The sequence below is a fragment of the Lissotriton helveticus genome, chromosome 5_1 (genome assembly GCF_964261635.1).
Source record: "Lissotriton helveticus chromosome 5_1, aLisHel1.1, whole genome shotgun sequence".
NCBI classification, from domain to species: Eukaryota; Metazoa; Chordata; class Amphibia; order Caudata; family Salamandridae; genus Lissotriton; species Lissotriton helveticus.
The window spans coordinates 1905553219-1905579911 of record NC_136065.1 but is presented as its reverse complement, the minus strand read 5'-3'; the positions used below and the strand labels follow the sequence as shown (position 1 = coordinate 1905579911).

Below are 26693 nucleotides of genomic sequence, written 5' to 3'. Positions count from 1 at the left end.
CGCCGGGTTTAAAAAAAATGTTATCACCATAGCACCCACTTCACAGGCCTCCATGCACATAACTTAAATATGCACAGGTGCTGCGCTTAATGCTTTAGCACAGCGCCCGCTTTTATATTTACAACACAGGCACCTCGCTTTTCTATTTGGGCATAGCACCCGCTTTTATGTTTAAAAAAGGCAATATCTTTAAGTCTCGGAAATGCGAGACCTATTGCATTGCAAATGCTTATTCTTTCAGGGACTTGTAGTCCTGGTTTTATATTTGGACAAACAAGGCTATAAAATCCTAAATGCAAAGAAAAAGCACCTGGATTGGATATGCTACTCACATATGGACCTGGGAACATAGGGTTCTGGAAACTCGGAAGCACATATCCCCACATCAGGGCCGGCCTTGGGCATGGGCATGCTGGACCCAGACCCGGGGTGCCAATTTTCAGAGAGGCACAGCAGTTTCAGTGCTCAAGCACCTTACAAAATAGCAAGTATTATCAAATCCAAAAGACGGGGCTTGCAAACTTGAGTTACAAGCCACACCAGTTGGCTTTGTCACTGAGTTATGAGAGGCCCAGCATCAGTATGACAAGGGCCTATGGATGCACTTAATATGAGTAGTAGCATGGCGGAGAGCTAAATAAGGGGCACTGGTTGCCCTGAAAAGCAGCACGGTCCTGGTGACAAGATGGGACGGATCCAACAGGTACATCTAAAGATAGATGGAGATTTCAGGTTCTGAGAGATCCAGAGCTTGAAGCATGGGCTTCTTGGAGAGAAGATATCAATCAGCAGCCTCGCAGCAGAATGAAAAGGAGCAGCCAGACATGACCAAAAGCAGCAGCATCCCAGGGGCATGTTGAGAGGGAGCCGCTAAGATGCTGAAAAGTAGATACAAAGGAAAAGTCTTGCATTCGCGTAGCCATCTTGGTGTCAGGCCGCACTAATGTAAGAGAAATTTGGTGGCCATCTTCGGATCAGGCTAACACTTAGGCACTGACAAAGGCAATGAATGTGTTACAGTAAAAATAACAGTGTTTCTTCATAACTTGCACATACCGGATAATGAAATGCATGTATTACGATTTAGTGTACCTTGAAGATGTGAAATAGTTCCTCATGCACTGCAATGTAAAGATGGAAGATCCGAACAGCCAATAGTATGAGGTGATAGAGCTTTACAAATTTTGGGGCGGAGCCAAAACCATTCTATATATACAACAAAGTATTCTTAACGACAGGTGTTGTAGACAACTAAAGCTGTCTTTAGCAAGCCTTAAAAGAATAACACCTATGAAGCAAGCGCTTGTCATATACTAATGAGATAGCTTTATAATGCTTACAAAGCACGTTACCTTAAGGTTCCTATACTGGAACTTTAATACATTTACATGGCAAAATGGAGTGCTAACTAAAGTATACAGAAATGTGTGGCACTCCAAATTGTATTTATTCGTTTCTAAAGTATTTAAGGGAAGTTTACATCGAGTGTATACAGCCCATAAAAGAACATACAAAGCTCCCAACACTTAGAAATTCTACACAGCACCAATAAATAATGCAAATACATCAAGGTGTCAATACAGAATTTCCAAAGTCCCTTGGCACTCAGGAGCCCAGGTAATATGTATAAACGTCCTATGAGGAACATGGAGCCTTTTAGCGAGTAGTTTTAAAAAGAGCGACATACTTTTTGTGCTATTCCAGTAGCGCTTAGAAGTGCCTCCGTAGCGCCTAGAGTCCCGCTAACTCACCTTGAAGAGCGCATAGTGCAAGTACTGGTAGGGCTCCCTCCGCTGGAAGTCCCGCAGCGTGTCCCGGCCGGGGTAGGGCACCTGGAAGGCGGGCAAGCCCTTCTTGCACTTCCTGAGGCAGACGGCGGTGTGCAGCAGGCGGCGGAAGAGCAGCAGCTCCCGGTGCCAGCCCTCCAGCGGCTCGGGGGTCTCCCAGCGCCAGCGGGCTCCCTCCTCGGGCTCGGGGGTGCCCGCCGACCCCTGCAGGCCGCACTCCCGGCCGCAGGCGGCCTCGCTGTCCCGCAGGAGGCGGTGCAGGCGCAGGCTGTGCTCCAGGAGCCGCACCGTCTCCCGCCAGCTCTCGCCCTCGTAGTGCTCCAGCGCCAGGCTGTAGGTGGCCGTCAGGGGCGCCAGGTCCGCCCGGGGGAAGCCCCGGAAGCTGTACTTCTCGTACTGAGCCCGGGAGCAGGGGGGCGCCAGCAGGAGCAGGAGACCCCAGAGCATGGCATTGGCTAGGCAGGCTCTGCGGGAGGAATGGAGCCGGCTGTGGGGGTCCATGGCAGCTCGTGGTGGAGGCAGCACCTTCATGAACCTAGGGTGCCGCGTGCAGCCCCCAGGGCCTCGGACAGCAGCTGCCCCTCTGAGCTGGCCCCTAACGCCAGACCCCCTGGTGCTCCTCTTACCCCCAGTCACTTCCTCTGCTCCTCCCGACCCCGGAGCCTGTTGCCCCGGCCCTGCTACCTTCTGCCCCTTCTGTCACTTTTGATGCACCAGACGCCCTGCTGTTTCTGCCCTGATGCAGAACTTGCTGTCACTCATCATGCCCTGGGTGCCCTTGCGCCCCTGCTGCTTCTGCCTCGGTGCAGCTGTACTGCCCTGCTGCCACTTTTCGTGCTGCTGCTGCCCCCGATCCCCTGCTGCCACCCTTCTGCTGCGCCCTGTCCTGCCCCCTGTCTTCCCTCTCTTGCCCCCGAGCACACGCTATACCCTACACGTAGCACCCGGCTCGAAAATTCCGTTCATTGAAAGTCGTGAAAAAAAGTTTTCAGGGCACATCTGGAACTTTTTTTCCCTTTTCCCAAGTTTGGTAAAAGGTGGGAGGGAGGATGAGCAGGGGATTCTGCAGGGTCTTAGCGCTCCAAGAAACTCAAGAAAGTTGTCGTGAGACGAGTCCACTGAGTAAATATCGTCAATGCGCCATCAAAACACACCTACCTGTCCATTTAGAGGTGGGCGAGCCTCCAAATTAACAGAGAGAGCCGAGCCAAGGGCCGTATTTGGCTCTAAAAGCATGTGCTCAAGCCGAGCCTCGAAAATAATTAGCATGTAAATCATGCAACTAACATGAAGGAGTCTCATAAGGTGTCCAAAATCTAAAAACAAATATTTCTTTAACACACAGAAGCAGTTCACCTTAGTACATCAGATTATATCACTCACTGCACTATGAAATATTTATGAAACGTGACAGCTTGTAAAAATGCACAAAGAAACTTTCCTCTCCCCATACCCTGGTGCTATTGGTGAACTAAGAGAAAAGGCAGTTGTCGTGTGCAGGGCCGGCTTTAGCGCTGGTGGCGCCCGCTGCAGCAGTCTTTTTTTGGTGCCCCTTCGCCCTCCATGACGTCCATGGATTTCCTCACACACCTGGTAAAAGTGCCCCTCATCTCTCCACATAGCCATTCTTTCAAATACATTTTGGCGCAGATTTACAAGCACATTGCAACACATTTTTGCAGCCTTTGCGTCACTTCTGTGACGCAGCGGTGGCGTAAACTATGCGCCATGTTGCGCTGTATTAACAATGTGACGCATCTGGGGAGATGCGTCACGTTGTAAAGCCCTGCGCCACATTAAACCTGCGTCAGATTTAATGTATGGAGGGGGGCCTTCCTTCGGGAAAAGCCAGAAAAGTGACGCAGTGAAATCTACAAGATTTCAATGAGTCACTTTTCTGACGCCACTGCGTCAAAACCCTGCGCCTGCTTGAAGCAGGTGTAAGGTGTGACGCAGCATGTTAGGTATGGGCAGCCCCTGTGCATTGCTGGAGTTGCGTCGCACTTGCGACACGACTCCAGCCCTTACACCATCAGATTCGTCACGCATCTGTTTACCCTTGCGCCATGATACGCCGCATTGTAAATGCGGCGCATCTGTGGTGGCGCAAGGGTAAACTTGCGTGGCGCTTCCTACCTGGCGCATCCCTGCTGATAGGTACAAAAGGGGGTGGTGATGGACGGAGCATCCGAACCAATCAAACACTCACACCCAGTCAAAAGATCTGGGTTTGATCCATCACCGTTCTTTAGCCCACTCTGCCACCCCAGTTCAGACATAGCTATATCCAAATCAGTCTGACCCTGTGCCTCATGGGAACAGTCCAGCCCGAACTGCCAAGCCATGCCTTCCCTGGACCGGAAACAAGCTTCCGAGGACCGGTTTCTGGCATTACAGCCATCTTCAGCCCGGCTTGCTTGAATCCAGTGGCAAAGTGAGCAAGGGACTCACGTCTGAGCATACCCTGCCACACTTATGGCGGCCAAAGCGGTACAAAAGGGGTGGTGATGGACGGAGCATCCGAACCAATCAAACACTCACACCCAGTCAAAAGATCTGGGTTTAAGCCATCACCGTTCTTTAGCCCACTCTGCCACCCCAGTTCAGACATGGCTATATGCAAATCAGTCTGACCCTGTGCCTCATGGGAACAGTCCAGCCCGAACTGCCAAGCCATGCCTTCCCTGGACCGGAAACAAGCTTCCAAGGACCGGTTTCTGGCATTACAGCCGCCTTCAGCCCGGCTTGCTTGAATCCAGTGGCAAAGTGAGCAAGGGACTCACGTCTGAGCATACCCTGCCACACTTATGGCGGCCAAAGCGGTACAAAAGGGGGTGGTGATGGACGGAGCATCCGAACCAAACAAACACTCACACCCAGTCAAAAGATCTGGGTTTGAGCCATCACCGTTCTTTAGCCCACTCTGCCACCCCAGTTCAGACATGGCTATATGCAAATCAGTCTGACCCTGTGCCTCATGGGAACAGTCCAGCCCGAACTGCCAAGCCATGCCTTCCCTGGACCGGAAACAAGCTTCCAAGGAAAAATGTACTTTGTTCATTGCCAACATCTGCTCCCCATAAAATGTGATGGTTTCTTTATAAATTGTATTTTGGAACATATTTCTTGTTTTTATTTATGAATTGGTTTCTGGCATTACAGCCGTCTTCAGCCCGGCTTGCTTGAATCCAGTGGTAAAGTGAGCAAGGGACTCACGTCTGAGCATACCCTGCCACACTTATGGCGGCCAAAGCGGTACAAAAGGGGGTGGTGATGGACGGAGCATCCGAACCAATCAAACACTCACACCCAGTCAAAAGATCTGGGTTTAACCCATCACCGTTCTTTCACCACCCCCTTTTGTACCACTTTGTTCGCCATAAGTGTGGCAGGTTATGCTCAGACGTGAGTCCCTTGCTCTTTTAAACATTAAAGCAGGCGCCATGCTCAAATATAAAGAACGGTGATGGATCAAACCCAGATCTTTTGACTGGGTGTGAGTGTTTGATTGGTTCAGATGCTCCGTCCATTACCACCCCCCTTTGTACCGCTTTTGGCCGCCATAAGTGTGGCAGGGTATGCTCAGACGTGAGTCCCTTGCTCACTTTGCCACTGGATTCAAGCAAGCCGGGCTGAAGACGGCTGTAATGCCAGAAACTGGTCCTCGGAAGCTTGTTTCCGGTCCAGGGAAGGCATGGCTTGGCAGTTTGGGCTGGACTGTTCCCATGAGGCACAGGGTCAGACTGATTTGCATATAGCCATGTCTGAACTGGGGTGGCAGAGTGGGCTAAAGAACGGTGATGGATCAAACCCAGATCTTTTGACTGGGTGTGAGTGTTTGATTGGTTCAGATGCTCCGTCCATCACCACCCCCTTTTGTACCGCATCCCTGCTGATATGCAGGGATGCACCAGTTCTTGGTAATCTGCCCCATCATCTGTTTTAAAGTGCTGATAAAGGCTGGGTTTGCTAATCTACTCAGTTATCCACTTTAAATGCAGATCTGTTACTTGCAGCAGGCATATTAACTCTCTGCACTACTTTATGGTGAGTCAAAACTGCCACTAGACAAAGCTGGAATCTCTTTCTCTAGCAGGAACAATAATCACAAGAGTTATGTTGACATTTGTATTGCTACCTAAAAGCTGGACAGCACAAAGAACTCTGCAGCAGGTACTTTTAAATCGTAAGTTATTGCTAAACCCAGCCCCCCCCCGCCTGAGGTCAGTGCCCCACCCCCTCCAGGACAGCACCCAGTGCGGTTGCACCGGTCGCACTCCCCAAAGCCGGCCCGGTCATGTTCTCCTTATTATACGTGGAGCAACAAAGCTATTAACTCAAACACTAGAGGTTTTTGAACAGCGCACATCCAAAATTCACGTTTGAAAGTGCACCCATGTAATAATGAACAAAAATGATGCTCAGTGAAATAAAGTATTTGCATAGGATTATGTAATTTGGTAATACCAAAAATCTGGGATTGGGGCCAGTGGATAGGTATCACTTTCTGACATCAAAGTTACAGTGGTGTAGGTAGGTCTTTTGCCATCCGTGGGGCTCCGAGCCGTTGCCGTCCCGCGGCAGCCGTAAAAGTGGGGTGGGGGGGCTGTCGATCAATTCCTGCTTTCACCGCCTGCAAGGTCACAGGTAAGAGTGGGGGAGCGTGAGGCCACTGCCCCGAAAACTCATGCTGCCTGGGGCAGACCCTCACCTCCCCCGGTCCTCTCCTCGCTATGCCACTGTAAAGTTAATGCTTTGTCCTTAATTCTTGGAGGATGAGATTAGAGAATGTGGGGTAGGCAGAACTCACATTTTATTTTTGATAGTTTCACAAACTTTACTTAAGGGCAAAAGAGTAGCTGACAGCAGACACAGACTATGTTACACATTTTTTTCAGCACAGGTAAATTTCCCTAGGTGTACAGGATCCCAGGTCAGGATTGAAACCTGGCTCCCCATGCTGCATGGTCTGCAGTTGTAGCCACTAGGTCACATCGCCTCCCGCGAAAAGACATGTTCTGGGCTGAAGGTTTCAAGAGGACCCCGAGCTGAGACAGAGCCAGGCCTCTGCATCAAGATTTCAGTGGATTGCCCACCTCTACTGTTCATACTGGAAGCTCCTCTAGAGTCTCATTCAGTCACAGCCTGCCCAGGATCACAGGGGAGCCCCGCTTCTACCCATGGAGCATGATGATGGCCCACAGCTGTGTGATTTGCCCTTAATATCTACTAATTCAAAATGTCACTTAACCCATTTTTACTTTCAAGTTTGTTCAGCAAAACCAGAATATTGCAAAATATTGTTTTAGTTTGTGTTTGTATTGCACATGCCTGCAGTTTTAACATTACATTTATTAAAAGTAGCTCGAAAGGAGAACTTCGCACATCTGCACTAGTTTTTACTGAAAGAAGGTAAAACTCCCCTTCTTGCAAATGTCCTTGCCTCAAAACATATCCAATGCCTGAAATAAAAACACTATGGGGCATATTATCAAGGGGGTTTATCTCCGCTTTTTTGGCTTTAAAAGCCAAGAAAGCGGAGATAAAATTATCTCCCTATTACCTAGCTGTTGCTAACACCAGTTAGCGACAGCTAGTAGGAGATAGCGACCATCTTGGGCCCCACTTTGCATGTCAGTGATATTTATCACTAATGACATGCAAAGTGGGCGTGCCAAGATGTTAGCGACTGGAAACAGTCGCTAACATTGCTATCTCCTATTACCAACTTATGGAGATATTCGCGCTAAGTGCGAATATCTCTAAAAGCTAACACCTGCCCTGAGCAGTTCTTAGCCATGTTATCCAATGGGAGGTGGATAACATGGCTAAGAGCATTAGCTCGGTAATGCATGAATATCGCTGACTTGTCAGCGATATTCATGCATTGCGGCCGATTTTTATCGCATTTGCGATAAACCTAGGTAATACCAAGGTTTATTTGCGATAAAAATCGCCGCAGCTCAGCAGTAAATTTTTGTCTCTAAACAAGCAATAGCGATAATTATCGCTATTGCTTGGTAATATGCCCCTATGTTCTGCATGTTTCTACTTACTATTGACTGCAGGGGTTTCAGAGTAGACCGTGTCTTCCCAGCAGCATAGGGACACAACCGGACTGGGAACCGAAACTGGCCCTAGCAAACAGCCCGGCCGGTCCAGGTGCTAGGGGGGCTAGTTGGAAGCACCACTCCTGTATCACTGCTTCAGCTTTTGTTACAGTGGGCGGATATTGCAGCTATGCTGCAAAACCGGCACCCAGTAACAAAATGGACTCCCAGGGGTCAAAACCCGGCCCCCACTATGGTGGCCCACCGGGGAAAAGCCCGGTGCTCGCTACGGCCACTCCGGCCCTGCATAGGGATGCTCTATTGTGTAGGGTATATTAGTTATCCTTAATTATTGAGGAGGAGCAAGATTTGTTGCCATGGGGTAAACGCAGTCTGAAGGGACACTACACTGAAGACCATCAGGTCGGCAACAGGTATGGGGGGGAGTGTTGGGACGGAAAAATCCCTTGGATGGTAACAGACGTGTACCCCTGTTCTGAGTACCCCAGCTGCAACAATGTCAGGTCCATGGTGCTGATTTTTGTTGTCATGGGCGCCATGACATAGACCTGTCTCATGGATTACAGTCTCTTCAGACCGGGAGGGGTGCCCGAAGCGCTACCCTCAGTGGTGTATTGCTTCTGCCTTCACCAGGAGTTAAGTCCTCCCTCAGCCCGACACTGTTTAACATTTACATGGCCCCACTTGCACACGTTGCCCGACAGCACGACCTCAACATAATCTCCTACGCCGACGACACTCAACTGATCCTCTCCCTCACCAAGGACCCCATCACCGCCAAAGTCAACCTCCATGAAGGAATGAAGGCCGTCACTGACTGGATGAAGATCAGCCGTCTGAAGCTGAACTCGGACAAGACGGAGGTCATCATTCTCGGCTCCAACCCATCAGCCTGGGACGACTCCTGGTGGCCAACAGCACTGGGGGCAGCCCCGACCCCCACCTACCACGCACGCAACCTGGGAATCATCCTCGACTCAACGCTCTCAATGACCAAGCAAGTCAACGCCGTCTCCGCATCCTGCTTCAACACCCTCCGCAAGATCTACAGATGGATCCCGACAGATACAAGAAAGACAGTCACCCAGGCCCTCGTCAGCAGCAGACTCGACTACGGAAACGCCCTCTACGCGGGAGCCCCGACCAAGCTCATCAATCGACTACAACGCATCCAAAACGCCTCGGCATGACTGATCCTCGATGTACCACGACACGGCCACATCACCCCCCACCTGAGAAACCTGCACTGGCTCCCCGTCAACAAGAGGATATCCTTCAAGCTCTTCATCCATGCACACAAGGCACTCCACAAGCCCGGCCCAGCCTACTTCAACAGACAGCTCTCCTTCTACACCCCCAACTGCCAGCTACGCTCTGCCGACCTCTCACTCGCTACCGTCCTGCGCATCCGAAGAACAACCACCGGCGGGAGATCCTTTTCCCACCTCGCCGCCAAGACATGGAACACCCTCCCACTGAGCCTTACACAGACCCAAGACCTGCTGACCTTCAGGAGGACACTAAAGACCTGGCTGTTCGATCAGTAGCGGGCCCCCACCTCCCCCCCCAGCACCTTGAGACCCTCGCGGGTATGTAGTGTGCTTAACAAATGACTGATCGATTGATTGATTGAAGTACTACAGGCGCGGTGGTGGTAGCATACTGGGTAGCGATCAGTAGAAGTGAACAGGCCTTTTTGTCTGTGTGAAAGGAGTGAGGCCTTCAAGCTCACTCATGTAAAGTTCCGCTGCTGTGTGCCTAACTCACCCTTGGCGTACATCAAGTTAGTATGTAGTGCTGTGCAGTGCATGTGTGTTTTATGCATGCGCTGGGTGTATGCATTTCTGTGAATGGTACAATACATGGAAGATTCTAGGCTCCATTTTGGGATACCCAGGGCTGACTGGAGGAGCAGGAGGAGGTAGAGTAATCCCCCAGGTAGATTTGTGTATTGGTGAATTCCGGTGAGCTGAGTGGGACACACACTGGAAGAAGAGCCAGGCTCCTCAGTACACTTTAAAGAGGGGTGTTTGATTCAGAGAGAGGTCAGTGGAAAGGGGCTTGGGCACATCTCAGGCAGTGACAACTGGCATGGCTCGCGGGTGTTAGTGTGGGTGTGGGGGATAACGGGGGTTGAGCGGGGGTGGCGAATATAAAAAAAACATTTAAGAAAATGAACTTACCTTGCCACCGGGTCCTGCATCTCTGCTCCTGCTCTCCTCGTGGAACTCGAGGAACAGGAAGCCCAGCAGCCCCCACTGACCAATTACAACACTGCAATGCAATGTTGTGATGCTCCCCTGACCAATCACAATGCTGCAATGCAGCGTTGTGATTGGTTTTGAGGGTCCTGGTTCCATGCTCAACCATGGAATGGGGGCCTAGGCATGTTCTCCACGCAGGCTGTAATGCAGCCTACATGGAGAATGGGGAAAGTGCACATGACTGGTTAGGGCTGCCCCAGAGGGCTGCCCAAACAGTCATTACGCACTTAGGAGTGGGTAAACCACTCCTCCCCTGCTCCGAGAGCAGAGCAGCCCCACCGCCTGCAAAGCAGCATAAGCATAAAATTACAATAACTAAAAAGTATCATTTTATGTTTCTACTTCTCTCACTGCTTGAAAGCAGTGGCGTGATGCCACTGATCTCAGGAAGGAAATGGGGCTCATTGGAGAATCATAAATAGTCACGTTAGGACCTGGGTTACCTTTTGATGCACATATCACTGTGACTAAAATTCAGGTGTGAACCTCTAGTCACTCCCATGGCGTGTGTTGTGGCACAATCAGATTTTGAGTCACTTATGCTGTGACAGACTGTTTTGTGGAGGAAGGGCAGGGCAGGGGACTGGGCACTTCAAAAGGAAGCAGAACCCTACAAACATCTCAAAGACACTATGACCCTAAATGACATTTGGTGTCTGGAAATGGACTATAAGAAGGTGAGCTTGAGGGTGGCTTAGCAGCCGATGGCGGTGGCTGTGTAGGGGCCGAGCTCCGCCATTGAAACCCGGAATTATCCTGGACTTCTGAAGCTCTGCATCCCCTGACCCCACCAATCGAGGGAGGAACGAGGCGCGCTCGGCTGGGCGCTACCGAGGGCACGAAGCGCCACAGAAATCGGGACTCTCCCCGCGATTTTGCGGCCGGCGCTGGAGATAGAGCAGCGAAGATAGGATGGCGACTGGGCTCCGTCGATAGTTGCAAGGAGTGAACTTCCCCGATGATCGTAGCCAAATGCGGAGGGAGGCATAAAGACCGGGACTGACGCAGAGCGGTGGGGTGCCTTGTATGCCACCGGGGAGGAGAGCAGTAGAGGACAGTGCAGATCCTGGCGGGTGCTGCGACGGCCCACTTAATGACGGGGCGGCCGAGAGGTGGATGGTGAGGAGGCTGCGGCGCCGCTCTGCAACCCAGACACTAGAACCGAGGGCATTGTGGTGAGGAGAGCGCCTGCCACCGATTGAGTGGCCGGACGGCGCAAATTCCCGAAGTTCTCCGTGGCTCCTTTGGCTGCTGGAGGAGATGACAGGCAGCCGCGAAATGGCGGCCGAGTGCTGCCGAGAATCCTGAGCACGACTCTCGAGGCAACAGCCGCTTCCTGGAGAAGGATTACTGGCGGGGCGGCACTGGCGTGGGTGGCGCCTCGGGGCTCCCGGCTTGAAGGAGGAGGCGGCGAAGGAGAGCGGGGAGGGTCCCCGAACCGCGCTGACTGCGGTCCTTTGAAAGCCACCTGTGGCGCAGCCGGCGCTGAGGAGGCTGGGATCACCGCGTTGACCACGGATGTGGACCCCCGTGGACTGAGGCGACGGACGCAGACAGATCGGGGGCGTAGGAAAGGCCCGGCTTCACACTGGTGAGTGGGGTGCGGGGGGCCCGGGCCTGCGGATTGCGTAGGTGGACACAGGTCCTGGGACCACCGCGCTCTGCGAACCGGGGCGGGGGAGGGTATAGGCGCCTGCGGCACTCCACTATCTCTTGGAGAGAGCTTTAGCAGCAGCCGCAATCGAGGGAGTGGAGGCAGCGCCCGGAAGGGGATTGCACGCAGTGAGCCATGGGGAAGTCCCCGAACTTAGGAGCAAGAGGAGCAATAGCGAGCCCGGGGTTGTGGCGACACTGCTTGCGTAGCCCCCTAACAGTCAAGCATTACCTGGAGCTGGGATCGGAACGATTGATCGGACCTGGGCACAGTTGAAGATTGATTTAGCCGGCGCCTTGGAACTGGTATGAGGTGGTGGGCTTGGATTGAACGGTGCCGGGGGCGTGAGTTGATCACGCCTAGGCCCTAGGAGCCTGATCCATCGTGGCTTGTATTGTCGTTGAGGACCCTGGTTTGACGCAAACTGTGAGAATGGCGGAACCCAACTGTGCTTTCAACTGAGGTGCAACACCAACAGCCCCGAGGTTGGATGGCTCTCGGTCCCATTGCGGGTCTATAGGGGGTTGTTACCCTATTAAGCTAGGTCCTGGCATCACTGGTACTGGAGAATAATCACACGGCTGACTTTCCCCGGTGGAGCGTGGTGGCAGCGCACTGCTCTCACCCTAAATCGTGTACTTTGATTCGACAACGGGGAGCTGGGAAGACGGATACCAACGGTCAGTCACATGGGGAAGCCGAAGGGGAAGAAGGAGGTGCCCAGCCGTTGTTGGATTGTGAGCCCCCTAGCCAGACGGAACACGACGTACCTGAAATGCCTCAAGATATTAACTTGCAGCAGCAACTAGACAAAATCTTGACAGCAATTGCAGACTCCCGCAATGCTCTTCAGCAAGACATAGCACAGGTGGCCACTGGACTGGGGCTCCTAAGGGCAGACCACTCCAAATTGGTAAACAGAATGAAAGTAGTAGAGGGGGCGATTCAAGTCGTAGAACCGGCGCAGAATGTGCTCAAGGCCACGGTAACAAATGCCCTGGATCATATTGTTGCTTTGGAGAAGCGTGCAGAAGATGCCGAAAGTAGGAATCGGCGGAACAACATACGCGTAGTGGGCCTGCCCGAGAAAGTGGAGGGGTCGAACATGGTGCAGTATCTTGAGAACTGGCTGAAATCAGTGGTGGCGCCGGAAGGATTGTCTCCCTTTTATACTCTAGAAAGGGCGCACAGAGTGCCTGCCAGACCCCCACAACAGGGGCGCACCGAGACCTGTAGCAGCCCGCCTGTTGCACTTCCGGGACAGGGATCTGCTACTTCAGAAGGCGCGCACAGACGGACCCTACCACGTTGGGAACAGCAGAGTCAATCTGTTCCCGGACTATACCTTTGAAATCCAGCGACGTCGATCATCCTTTCTATTAGTCAAAAGAGAATTGAGGGAAGAGGGGCTTCAGTACTCCTTGTTGTTCCCAGCCAGATTGCGAGTAATAGTGGATGGCAAAACATGTTTCCATGACACTCCAGATGAAGCATACGCATGGCTGGAATCCTACAGAGCGGGGAAAGATGACCAACGACGGAGGACCCACGACATGTCGGAGGGGCTACCACATCGCAAATCGCAGAGGCTCCGACGGAGAGAAAGAGTATTGGGGAGGCCCTCCATGTCGCAAACTGAAGCAGAGCGGCAGGGGGCGCTGGAGGCAGTTTCTGCTTTATCGGGAGAACAGATAATGCACTCTCCGGGAAGCACTGATTCGGAAAAGGACAAGGAACACTCTGACACTGAGATCTCTGAAGCGGATTGTGTACGAGTACCGCCGATCACGCCAGCGACGGCGGAGGGGATACTAGATGAATGACATATTGCAGCTGGGGCGGCTAACACGATGTAGTTGGGGATGTCGAATGGCACTGAGGACGCAGATGATGAAGGACTTGGAATAATGTTGAATGAGAAGCGAGGAGGTGGGACACCTTTGACCCAGCGGACTCCGGTCATGCTAGTTTTATTTGTTGCTGCTCTTCGAGTTTTCAGGTGGCGATTGGGGGATAGGAATGTTTGAAGCATACACTTATTTGGGGTTATCGGGGCGGGATGTGTATAGAGTATAGGCGGCACGCCGTCGGCGCTGAGCTCCCCTTGTTGCCCATAAGGCATGCCCTCAGAGATGACTGATGGGCTTCGAAGTGTGTTATTTGTTGTTGTTTGGATGGGGTGTCTAGCTGTTCGGTGCTAGGTCCTGTTCTTGGAGGGGTGGGGGGGTTGGGTTGTTGGGAGGGGAGTTGGGTTCAGGGGGTCACCGGTGTGGTTTCCGTAACAGGAATTGAGATGAGACCATTACACATTAGCGATGGGGGCTGTAGCTGATTTACGTTGCATTGCCTGGAATGTGAGAGGGCTTCACACAATGACACGACGCCACAAGGTCCATGCTTACTTGGTCAGAAGAGGGATCCACATAGCGCTGCTGAAAGAGACTCACCTTACTAAGGCGGAGGGTATAGCTTTACAACGGAGATGGAGAGGTCAGGTATTTAACACCACATATTCAGCGTTCGCACGGGGTGCATTGATATGGATCAGGGCTGGAGTCCCTTTTCAGGTGATGAGGCAGACGATAGACCCGGAGGGTAGATTAGTAGCCATAGAAGGCAAGCTCCGGGGTAGGGACATAGCGCTATGTAGCATCTATGCGCCGAATACTGACCAACCGCGTTTCTTGGAACGTTTGACAGGCACGTTGGCCCATTACCTCGCGGGCTCTGTGGTGCTGGGGGAGGATTTTAATTCTATAACGGATGTAACTCTAGATAGGTCGCACCCCCACTAGTGGACTCCCCAGTACACAGGTTGACTAAATGCAGGGTGGACTGGCAGAATAGATGGGACTTAGTGGCCGTGTGGCGTACGCACCACCCACTGGACCGGACTATTCATACTTCTCAGCGATGCACGATCTGCATGTCCGACTAGATGCAATATTGTGCTCGCCCTCGGTTGTGCCCTCTGTAGTGCATACTGAGTATCTCACCAGGACTCTATCCGACCACAACCTATTGCTGTTTATTATGCATTGGATGACGACAGTGTCGACTGTCCCCACCTGGCGCTTACGACCTGAGACACTAGAAGACCCAATTTTTCAGAGAGAGGTGAGCGTGGGGATAACACACTACTTTATTGAGAATGCAGGCACGGCATCCACAAGGACGTTGGAATGGGATGCCTTCAAGGTAGTCATACGGGGGCTCTGTATCAGTAAATATGTAGGAGTGCGTAAAGTACTATTACAGGATGTAGAGCGGGCCGAGAGTAGACTGAGGAAGGCGGAACTAGCATGACCGGGGCAACCCGAGGCGCACGAGGAAGTCATGGCAGCGAAGGAGGAGGTTGTGGTGGAGATGGAGAGATTGTGTTGCTTTGACCATAAAAACTATGTCACAAAATCGCATGCGGAAAGAGACAAGGCGGGGACACTGCTAGCTTGGCTGGCCAACCTGACAAAAAGGGGCTCACCCATACTGGCGCTAGAGGACGATGAGGGGGAGGCAGTTTATACCCAGAGAGAGATTCTACATCGATACTTGCAGTTTTATAAGACGCTATATGAAAGTTCGTTGGTGGCAGGGGATCTGGAGATCGACTCCTTTCTGGACGAGATAACGCTCCCAGTGCGAGAAGAGGAGCAAGCAAAATGCTTAGGCCAGGATATAAAACTGGAGGAAATTAGGAGTGCTATCAAGCATATGGCCCGCAATAAAACACCGGGGGTTGACGGGTTACCGATCGAGTTCTACTGGAAGTATATAGACTTACAGGCCCGAGGCTATTAGAGGTTTACAAAGAGGCAAGAGAAATGGGACAACTCCCTACCTCTATGCGAGAGGCACTTGTGATCCCGCTTTTGAAGACTGGCCAAGTGGGGACGGACACGGCCTCCTATCGTCCATTGTCAATGCTAACTGTAGATTATAAAATTTTGAGCAAGATTTTGGCGACTCGCCTCCTGCAGCATATGACCATGCTGATCCATGAGGATCAGGCTGGGTTTATCCCGACTAGGAACACATCCTTTAATGTCCGGAGGTTAATATGGATATTGGAGGAGGAGCAGCCGGGAACGCGACAGCCTGTGGTTCTGTCAGTGGACATCGAGAAAGCCTTTGACAGTTTGGAGTGGTTGTTTCTCTATAAGAAGTTAGGACGCTTTGGAGTGGGAACTGACTTTGAGGCTTGGATGAAAGTGCTTTACACATCAGCAGTGGCTAGGGTGCGGGTTGGATCATTGATATCCTCTCAGTACCCCGTGGCCCGTGGGACAAGACAGGGGTGCTCACTCTCCCCTTTACTGTTTGCTCTAGCTATAGAACCGTTGGCAGCGAGAGCCTGAATGGGAGAGAAATATGATGGCCTGTGCTGTAGGGGATGATCTCCTGATGTTCCTGGAGGATGCAGAGGGAGCACTGGAGAGGGCAGCGGGTTTGCTCTTGGAATTTGGAGATATATCAGGCCTGCGGGTGAATTGGTCAAAAACATGTCTGTTTCCGACGAGACCTGGAGAGCCTCCACCCATTGTGTTTAGGGGAGTGCGATGGGAACCGACTTGCCTGACATATTTAGGGGTGCATATATATTATAGTGCCACTGATATATTGGAGGGGAATATTGGGAGATGCGTGAAGGCATTGAAGGGCAGTATGGCCTTTGGGGCTGCGCTCCTGCTGTCTGTGACAGGTCGAATAGCCCTGTTAAAGATGGTAGCACTACCTAAGCTGCTATATTTTTTTGGGACGCTACCTGTCAGGGTGCCTTGTTCAGTATTTAAATTGTTGAAATCAATGATAGTGGGGTTCTTATGGGGATCAGGCAGACATAGAGTAGGGCAGGCGACGCTGATTAGACCGAAGGCAGAGGGCGGACTAGCGCTCCCTGATTTTGAATTGTATTACTTGGCGGACCAACTACAGATATTAACACAAGCAGCGGCAAGGGAGTTTAGGGGCCCGAGCACCTGAGAGGTAGGGGGATACCATGCTATGTCCTCTCCTTTATAGTCATGCAGCAAAGGCTGGACCTTAGGGACCTCTCTCTGAAGGAAAAGACACTGAGACTGTGCTGGAATCGTTCCCATGGTCAGGCGCGGGTTATCCATCCATATGCGCCCGAAATCCCGTTGGGGATGGTCACTGCGCTACCCCACGGAAGTGATTGGGCGTCCTTGCAGGTTTGGGAACGGGAGGGAATACAAGTACTTGAAGATCTCTATGAAGACAGGGTACTGTTGCCTTTTCAGGCGTTACAAGAACGGTATGATCTGCCTAGAGGAGGGTTTCTAGTCCACGCCGCGCTGGTAGGTGCGTTACAAGCACATTGGAAGGAAGGGCTTGTGGAACCCAGAACGACAATGGCGTGTCAATACACAATGATGGCAGCGGGGACTTTTAAGGCGGTTACCTGCCTTTACTCTAGAATGCTGAACGAAGGGCTGACGCCCCTGGCACCTTGAAAGCTAAGTGGGAGGCAGACATAGAGAAACCGATACCGGAAACAGCCTGGGCACAAATACTGCGTAGGGCTTGGAAAAGCACAAGAAATGCAAGATTCCAGCTGGTGCATTTTTATATACTCCATAGGGCGTATCTGACCCCAGGGAAAATTAGGAAGTATTTTAAAGTGGAAGAGGCAGCGTGCCCCCGATGTGCGAATGAAGGGGTAGAACTTGAACATATGTTATGGTCATGCCCTAAATTAAGAGACTACTGGGTAGAAGTGGGGAACACACTGAACACGCTTACGGAGCGACAGCTGACTTTCGACATAGCCACATGTATACTGCACTGGTTTCCCCACACATCTAAAACCAAGGTGACAAGCAAATTTGTAGACATGGGGTTAATACTAGCAAAGAGGGAAATTGTAGTGTAGTTCCTATATTCCCAATAGGCTCTGCGCATTGGAATAATATAAACAGCAGTATAGACGTAGGACTGAGGTCGACTAGGTCTCTACTGACTGTATACGACTTAATTAGTTTTGCCAGATAGCTCAGAGGTCACTAGAAACCTTCTCAAATAAACAAGGAGGAGTTTAACTTCCCTGGATAGACAAGAAGGGATTAGCTTCTGACAACCATAAAACATGGCAACTTTGCTCCCTCAGAATAAGAGTGTATTTCTAGAGACGTGTGAAAACAATAGACAGCTATTTTACTCAGTCAATCGTGCATACTTAGTTTCACCAGAGTGCAGAGAATAGAGAGACGGGCGTTTTCAATAAAAGGTGTTATTTATTGAGCAGTCTTCTTTCTCATGCAAGAGAAATGAATTGCCACAATTGCAATACTTAGCATAAAGTAAAGTGCGTACAGTGAAAGTAGTATTATGAAATAATACTGTAAAAGCATGGATATGGTTTCTTAGCCATATGATACTTTAAAATGGATAAAATATATATATATACAAATATACATTGACTAATGTACTCAACTGGTGCTTCTAACTACGCCTACCCCGGTGTACCTGACCTAAGCCTAATACATGGGAAGGAGTAAATAAGTAGCAGTTTAAGTTAAGTTGGATTTGCCAAGAATCTGAGTCAAGAATTCTCTTTAAGGGTTTAGTCAGCTCCGTACCTGGGTAATAGAAAGCAGGAGGTCTGGTATCTCGTTCTCAGGACTCGATATCCCAGCAACCCGCATGGGCGGCTGAGAACACCGGAGCTGGATTTCTCGGCAGGAGAAAAGACAGCGTCTCTCTCAGTGCGTCAAAAGGGAGGGGCGGCGTCCGTGGGCTCTCCGCATCAGCTTGGCTCTCGGGCAAGTAGATAGCCTCTCTGCTCCAAACCTCCGTGTGTTTGCTTAAGGCAACGTTGGTATATTTATACCTGAAAGGTGCCGGGTTTGACGTAAGGTTGGACATAAGACGTCAATAAAGATGTCACTAAGAACTGGCCGTTCTTACAGTGCTCACAGGAGTTCTAGGACAAATCAAAACAAAAGCCATGGGGAATTCCCAGGTTGCTGGAGGTTTGTTTTGTTTATAGAACTCGTTGTACTCTCTAGGAGCTTGGGGAAGTAGCCTTGCTCAATTTGGACTGCATGGGCTATGACTACATATGGATATGATTCTTATGCCTTCATAAGGATATTATCTATTATAACCACATAAGGGCATAAATCAGGAATATCGAATTAGGGTCCTAGATAGAACTACAACACCCACTCCATGATCTAATGTCCCTCATTACTTAAAACTAAGCAATAGTAAACATATAAACATATAATGATGCATGTGTTTTCCAACCCACCCCAAAATACATAATTCGCATTTGAAATGGTAATGGTAAATACACGAAAATGAGTATTGATACTGTATGCTTTTCAAGCAGTGGTATCATTCAGTTAGAAATGCATATATATATCAGCTGAATGAAATTGCGAAAAGTTACACATGAAATGGCTCTTAATACAGAAGAGAAGGTCGAGACCATTCCATCACATAATAATACAAATGCTGTACATGTGCTAGAGGCTGAGGTAGAATATTGTCTCTAGAGTCCTTAAAATAGAAGCTCTGTTCTCTAAGAATAGTTCTACTTTAAGCAGAGTACATGTGCCAGAAAAAGGTAAATATTTTGGAAGTGAAAAAAAATAATAATTTCGCTCTCAAGGGGAAAAATAGTTCCAATTGTTTTCAGTAGCTTTTGTTTTTCAAAGCTGAAGGCCGAATTCAGAGTTCAGCGAACGCTGTGTGCTTGTTGCTTAAAAAGTTATTCTTTCTGTTCAGGGGAGAACATCATTTCAGACAGACTCGCAAAAAATTGGTCTACGACATCAGGTGAAAGTTCGACCAAGTTTGAAAATGCTGCAACAGTGCAGTCGTGAGAATGATTGCTATCATCGATGTCAGGATCAGCAATGCTCACTGAAGGTTGTACCTGGGTGATGCTGTTCTCATCTCGTACTTCAATACCACATACTCGTAGTGGTGAAGTCTCAACGAATGCCGTCATCAGAATAGGTAGCCGCTGGGGACAACACGATGCATGAGTCGTTACCGGACCTAGCAAGGTATCTGTATCCATTGGTACTGCTGATGGTAGTGCAAGACAGATGTCCAACACGCATTCTTCTCCGCATAGCATACATCGAAGCACAGGTAAGATGCAATTTTGCCAGATAGGTCTGAATGAAAGAAACCAGGTCATATTCAGATCTCTTAGCCGGGCTAATCCGAGGACTTAAGTTATGCGGTCCCGATAGCGTATAGCTAGGATTGTTTCTTCCATCGTTGCTGGAGTCTTGTCTGCGACTTGGCTTGCCATATCGGAGCAGAAGAATCAAAAATAAAATTCCTGCTACGAGTCCCAAAATTAGAGGTAGGCCGCCAAAGACAGAATGGACAAAATTGGGAAAAATGCCCAGGACTGTTTCGAAGGGTGTTAACAGTCCCGAAAAAATTGTCTTAAATACATGTGAGATGCCACTGGTATCTAACATGTTTAGGATTTGGCTTAGCATTTCTACGAAATGCGCGGGGCAATTTGTTGATAAAAGGGTATGTATCTCTGCCGTTGTCCTTGCAACTTGCAGATCATACGTTTCTTTGGACGAGGTCAAAGTCACAGTTGTCTGTAAAAGAATAGACTTCATTCTGCTTAAAGTATCAATTCGAATAGAAGAGATATTCAAACGAGGCCATATTGCCGCCTCCATATCTGGTTTGCTGTTTGGATACAATACTTGCATACAGCAAGTGACCCTGGAACTCACTCTTACGAGATAGGCTTTTCCTGGCACCATGCCACAACAGCTGTGGTCATTTATTAGAATATAACTCCCGTTAGAAAGTTGTCTAAAGAATGGCTCTATCTGTGTTGCAGGAGTGCCGTAAGGGTGACATGAAAGGTTATTGGAAGACCCTTCGCAGGCTCCATGCATTTAATGCCTTGACATAGGAGTGTACCGCTTAGTGATCTTTTACAATTTTTACCATTAAGAAATACATTATTTTTCTTTTCACTGTAACGTGTGTGTGTATAAGGTAATTTCCATGTTGACTTGATGTACCCTTTACCCAACCTTTCATACTGGCCCGCTGGTATATATTCTTGGCAGTATTTAAATTGGAAAGTTGTTATCGGAATTGTGATTATTCCGTGTATTATCCATTCAATGACAGGTCTTTCTGACATTGTCAATGGTAATCTCTCAAGTTTTTCAATGCTCAGAATCGTATAGTCTGCTCCATTTTGTGCCAAACTGATTTGTTTATCAGTAAGGTTAAAGATAGAGAATAATGATGTTGTGTTGATTAAACGCCATGGTACGTAGCCTGAACGCAGATTTTGCAACGTCCAGCTAAGCTGTACAATAGAACGTATTTGGGACGGACCATGTTGTAACATTAGTAAGTCCTGCTCTATTATATCAATAGCAGATGATACGATACTGTCCAGTGAATATATTCTGGAGGACAGAGTCGTTAACCCATTGTCCACAACAGAAAGTGATTTTTCCAAATGAATACGATCAATTTCTCGTATTTTTTCTGCTGTTTGAATTTGCATTACTTTCCAAGCTTCGTTGTACACAGCGTATATACCGGCCGCTATGAAACGTTTTTTACGCTGTTTGCGTGGTCCCAGAATGAAATCACGCAAGTCAGCACCGTCTTTAAGGAAAGTCAAGTGTTGCTTCATTTCAGCCAGTGTGGATTTCTGTAGCCATTCGAGGCAGAGTTTCCCTACACTGTATGCTGTAACTATCCCTGGATGTTGTCTCTGGGAGTATCTTGGGTCTGGCCTGTTCAGTTTTAACCCCTGTATTTTGTTCAGGAATCTATCTTGACAGTTATTTGTGTCTGTGGGCCAGATCAACCATTTTTTCCAATCAGGATGTGTTCTGTTTTGGTATAAAATATGGGATACGTCTATCTCCATATCAGTAGTACTATTACTATCAGGTATGGGCTTTGGAATAGACGGTTTGTTTAAGTCTTTAATCTTGGATAGGCCAAGACAGGACGTCTGTTGAATGGTGTCATTCAAGAATATTATTTGTTCTGGGATCATGCAGGCTCTAAACAATGCTTCTAGACCTTGGACCTGCCATTCTTTTGTACCCCAGATGGTTTTTGTTTCAATGTTGTTTTTCCAGAAATCAAAACTAAATGTAATCATTTTTTTCATAAAATGTTTCAGAATAGATCAATTTAGTATTTGTCAGCATTGTTTTCATTCCTGTCTTATTTAACATTTTAAAATAAAACATTTCTGCATCACTTGTGTTAAACCCTGAGAAGTATGGGAATTTCTCATAGAATGTTTTCGAGCTGCTTTTAGGTGGAGTTGCACAATGTTCCCATTGGTTATAATTAAAAACATTTCTAGGTTGAGCAGGTTTATGCAAATAGTGATGGCCAAAGTGATTATAGCAATACATTTCTTCATAATTTGATGAACCCTGTAAATAATCATGTTCTGTGAATTTTGCTGACATTACTAAATCTGACATCATATTATTTATATTTTCAAAGTCCCAATCATCAGAGAAAGTACTTGGTGTTACAAAGTCACTTAATGAAACCTCGAACTGATGTAGGTATTTCAAGAGCTCAATCGGGCCAAAAATGTCAAAGTCAGTTCTGTCCCATGCTACCCCACCGGGTATTGGATTGGCTGTGACGTTCACTGATGATAGTTCTCTTTTCTCGATGTGAGATGACTTGTGAGGCTTTAGGACCAAGTAGATGTTCTGACTTGCTGTGTCCATTGTACTGTATTTTCCTTCAATGAATTTTCCCAAACATAGAACCATGATGAGCCAAAGCAGGAGGAAAAGTACACCTAACACAATCCAAAATTCAATCCATGGAGAAATCAGATAGGTTTCTTTGAGTTGATGAAAGAGTTCAGTTACTTTGTCTTTGAAAGTTTTTGTTGCTGGCGTTTCTTCAGGTTCGCTTGGATCTTCAGAAAAGTCATCGTAATTGATGAAGTAGCCAGATGCAGTTCTGTCAACTTTTGGAATTGCTTCCGGATTTTCATTTGCTTTTGGATTTTTCTTAGTTTCATTAGCATTGTCTGAGGCTACATCGTTGTAGACTGGTGTTTCTTGACGAACTGTTGCAATTTGGGTTTCAAGAGGCACAAGTTCCATGGCTTTGTTGCATAGTCCTTTTTTATTCACTGCAGGTTTATCAAAAGTGATTAGTCTCTCAGTTTGAACCTCTTGTATTGTAGCAAATTTTGGTACTCTGCTATTTCTTGGGAGTCCACTGGGCCTACTACTTATTATTGGCCACATGATTGTGGTTTTACCAGGTCGATGGATACAACTCGGTTCTCCTTTTTACCAGCAAGGGGCGGTAGTACAACTGATCTTGTTCCGCTGACAGCTAAGACAGGTACTGCTTTTCTGTAAGAAGGCCCAAATTCCTTCTTTACCGCGATCTTCTCTCTGACCAGATCCCCAATCTTTGGAATCCAGACAGGTCTTGCTGGGACAGGTGGTTTTTCTTCAGTGGCTGTTGGCTGTTGCTTTAACTTTACGTTGCTCAGGTTTCGTCTTGTTTCATTTAAGTCCTGTAAAACAGCCAAACGGTCTTTGATATCAAAGCATTTTTCTTCTACCACTGAAGTCTGACTATCAAGGTCCTGAATGTGCATTCTAGTACCGAACAATAGTTTGTACGGACTGAGACTTTTTAGAGAATTTCTTGGCAGATTATTAAGAGTACGTTGGACACTTGTTAAATGTTGGACCCACCCATCACCCGAACCTAATACCCTCGCCGTTATAGATTGCTTTATGTCCCTGTTTTTTCTTTCCACTACCGCATTTCCCTCAGGATGGAATGGCCAAGAGTACCGCAATGCAATGCCCATGCTGGTCATGGCCTCCTTATAAGCTCGAGAGCTAAAAGCAGGACCCTGGTCAGAATGTAGCATGCCAATTGCGTATGTGCCGATAAAGACTCGCAAATCTTTTATAACAGTTCTAGCGTCAGCCGAGCGATGGTGTCTACATTTTAAGTGAATCTAGTCTTAAATATTATGGGACGCATTTCTCCTACTGGATTTTTGCGTATAGATAGCCTTATGCTTTCTAAAAGAAGGGTCCTGGCATTACTCCGGTCAGTTCGCAACTGCGATCTCTGTTGCAGTTTGGACAGCCCATTGCAAATTTGTGAAATTGCAGGCTCATCCCCGGCCACCAGTATTCTGATTGTAATTCCCAATCCCATATGTGCGTCTGCTATTAAAAAGACTCTCCTGTTCGTGTTTGGAATTACTCTATCCCCCAGTCCAAGGATTCAAGCAAAAGGAACGGAGTTTGCATCGATTATGTATGTATAATTGAGTGGATAGTTCACAGGTAATGCTGCACAGTCGCCTTGTAAAGACGTTTTTACCGCCAGCATAGTTTCTCCGTCTATGTATTTATCTGAACGCTTTTTTGTGGCTACGGAAGCCGGTTGAGCTGCTTCCGCTGTGGCTCTGTGAGCCAATGAATTCCCTGCAACGTGAACGCCATCACGTTGATGACTCAGTGTATGTATCACGTGAGTCTTTTGTAGTTCTTTCTGCAAAAGAACTACCTGTTCCCAAAGCTTTTTATGCTTTATTGTGACACCTGTGTCATGTTTGTAATCGTTTTGATCCCAGTTCTGCAAGTCATTATTGTAAGATTTGACGCAGTAATGCGAATCGCACACGATTAGTGTGGGGAATTAGCGATCGGCATTTTCAAGCGCCATCTTTAAAGATCTTATTTTCAGCTTGCTGAGTTGAACAGTTTCTGAGTGATTCAGTTTTGGTAATGAATGGTCTGAATTTACCCAAGCGCCAGCGACCTTTAACAATCGCGCACGCCGCGTTGTAGGATTTCTTCTCTACATCGTAGTGTTGTGCAAATCTGTCCATGTAGATCATACATGTGTATTGCTCGAGAGGCCGAATTTCGATTGGCAGAGGATATTCTTCTTCATATTCTAGATCTTTTAGTTTTTTCATTTTCGGGTCAAAATAGTACTTCACATCTTCTGCAGCAATAGAATTTTCCCATTGTATCCATTTTGGATCTAATGCCACGGTAGTCAAATTGCGTGGGCTTGTTAATGCCTCAAGGGCTGATTCTGCTGTTAAAACAGTTATCCTTCTGCCTTGGGCTTGGGCTCTTTCTTTTGCTACAGCAGTTTGAACCGCTATCAGAATTTTTTCAGTAGAACTGAATTTCATTTCAGCTTGTGTGTACAAGTGTGATTTGTAAGCTATTGGTACCGTTTCTCCCTCATTAGAGGTCAGGTACGTGAATCCGCATCTTCCTGGGATGACTCAGATTACAAGGTTGCGTATGTTTTAGCGAGTTTGCAATTTTGTTTTAGCTAACATGTCTGTTTGCAATGATCTTAAAATTTCTGTGTGTTTCTGAGTCCAATTTATTGGTTTGAAATCAGGTTTTATTAATTCATAGAGAGGTTTAACCCTCTCTGCATAATTTAGAATGTGTGTTCTTCCGAAATTCAGGAAACCTAGTATTGATTGTAAGTTCTTCAGCGTTTTTGGTGCTTGGAGTACAGCACACTTCTCTAAGAAGATGTCTGCTAGGCTTTTGCCTTCACTTGAGAATTCATATCCTAAAAATAGGACAGTTAGATGGGCAATTCGTGACTTTTTAAAGTTGAATTTGTAACCCTCAGCTGCGAACCCAAGTATTATGGTGTTCACTCTTTTCAAGTGAGTATCCAGGTCATCATCTGTTAGATAGATGTCATCGACATAGGATAATGCTTCATCATCATATATTTGTAGTAACTCTGTTACCCTTGCTGAGAATAATCCTGGGCTATTCTTGAATCCCTGTCGTAGTCGACAGAAGTGTTATTGCGACCCCATTATTGAGAACGCGGTCAAATACCTGCTCTCAGGTGCAATGTTTTGACAAAAGAATCCATTAGAGATGTCTAATGTCGTTTTGTATTTTTTGCGCACGATGTTATTCATTAGTGCTGCACTGTGTGAGTTTTGTACTGCAAATGTTTTGCAACGTGAGTTAAGGTGTCTGTAGTCCAAAACTAGACGATATGAATCGTCTGGCTTGGAGACAGGAAACAAAGGATTGTTCATTTGTGAGGTGCATGTTTCAATCACCCCCTGGTATTCAAGTTGATCTAAGATCTCCCTGACTTGCTTTTTAGCTTCTTGTTTAATTGGGTACTGCCTTTGTGCAGTGGGTTGACATTTTAACTGGATTTTGTGAGGAGGAGAGTCCTCATCCCATCCTACATGATTTTTATATAATGCAGGAGCTTGAGCTACTGCCCATTTTCTTGCATATGTATATTTTCTATGAATTGGAATATGATTTGAGAAGGCAGGCATAATCATTTCTTCAATGTTAATCAAAAAGAGACTAGCTTATGCATTATGAGTAGAACAATGGTTTAATGACTCAGGTATGTTTTGTCATGGGAGCATCTGGTTGGTATGCTCATGAAGCCCTCACCCACCAACCTAGTTGGTGGCATGCTTCATCATCGGGCCCACCCAGTGACACCTAGCGTGTCCCGGGTGTGCTTCGACGCCTGATTACAGCGGAGCAGGTATGTCGCTGAGTGTGCGGTGAAGAATGTTGTGAGTGTGACGTTAAAACGGCTTGGCGATGGTCCCAGTACCCGAAGGTGAATTAGACTTTAATACCTGGGCCACCGTCAGCGGTTAAAAAATAAGGCTGTGGGATGTTGGAGGCAAGTTACGACCTCCTACATCGATGGTAAGTCAACATGTTTCAGCCAGTACCTTATGAATATGCTGGCTTTCTTCAGGACTAATTAAAAGTAAGTGTATGTGATTTAGACTAGTGGGTGTGTAATTCAGACTATGTGTATACACGCCCTAAAGTGTTTATCTATGTGTGAGAGGGGGGATTCCCTTCTCCAAACACGCTAGTTT

The 26693-nt window shown here is 48.0% G+C and overlaps 2 protein-coding genes across 2 annotated transcripts in view; one reads left to right on the top strand and one right to left on the bottom strand.

Moving 5' to 3' along the window:
• P3H4 (prolyl 3-hydroxylase family member 4 (inactive)) overlaps window positions 1-2761 on the bottom strand; it is a 97277-nt gene extending 94516 nt beyond the window's left edge. The window contains exon 1 of the mRNA XM_078645449.1: window positions 1752-2761. Within this exon, the coding sequence (XP_078501575.1) occupies window positions 1752-2318 (567 nt within the window). The 5' untranslated portion in view covers window positions 2319-2761. The remainder of the gene's footprint in view (window positions 1-1751) is intronic.
• FKBP10 (FKBP prolyl isomerase 10) overlaps window positions 1-26693 on the top strand; it is a 185705-nt gene that overhangs the window by 17909 nt on the left and 141103 nt on the right. The window lies entirely within an intron of this gene.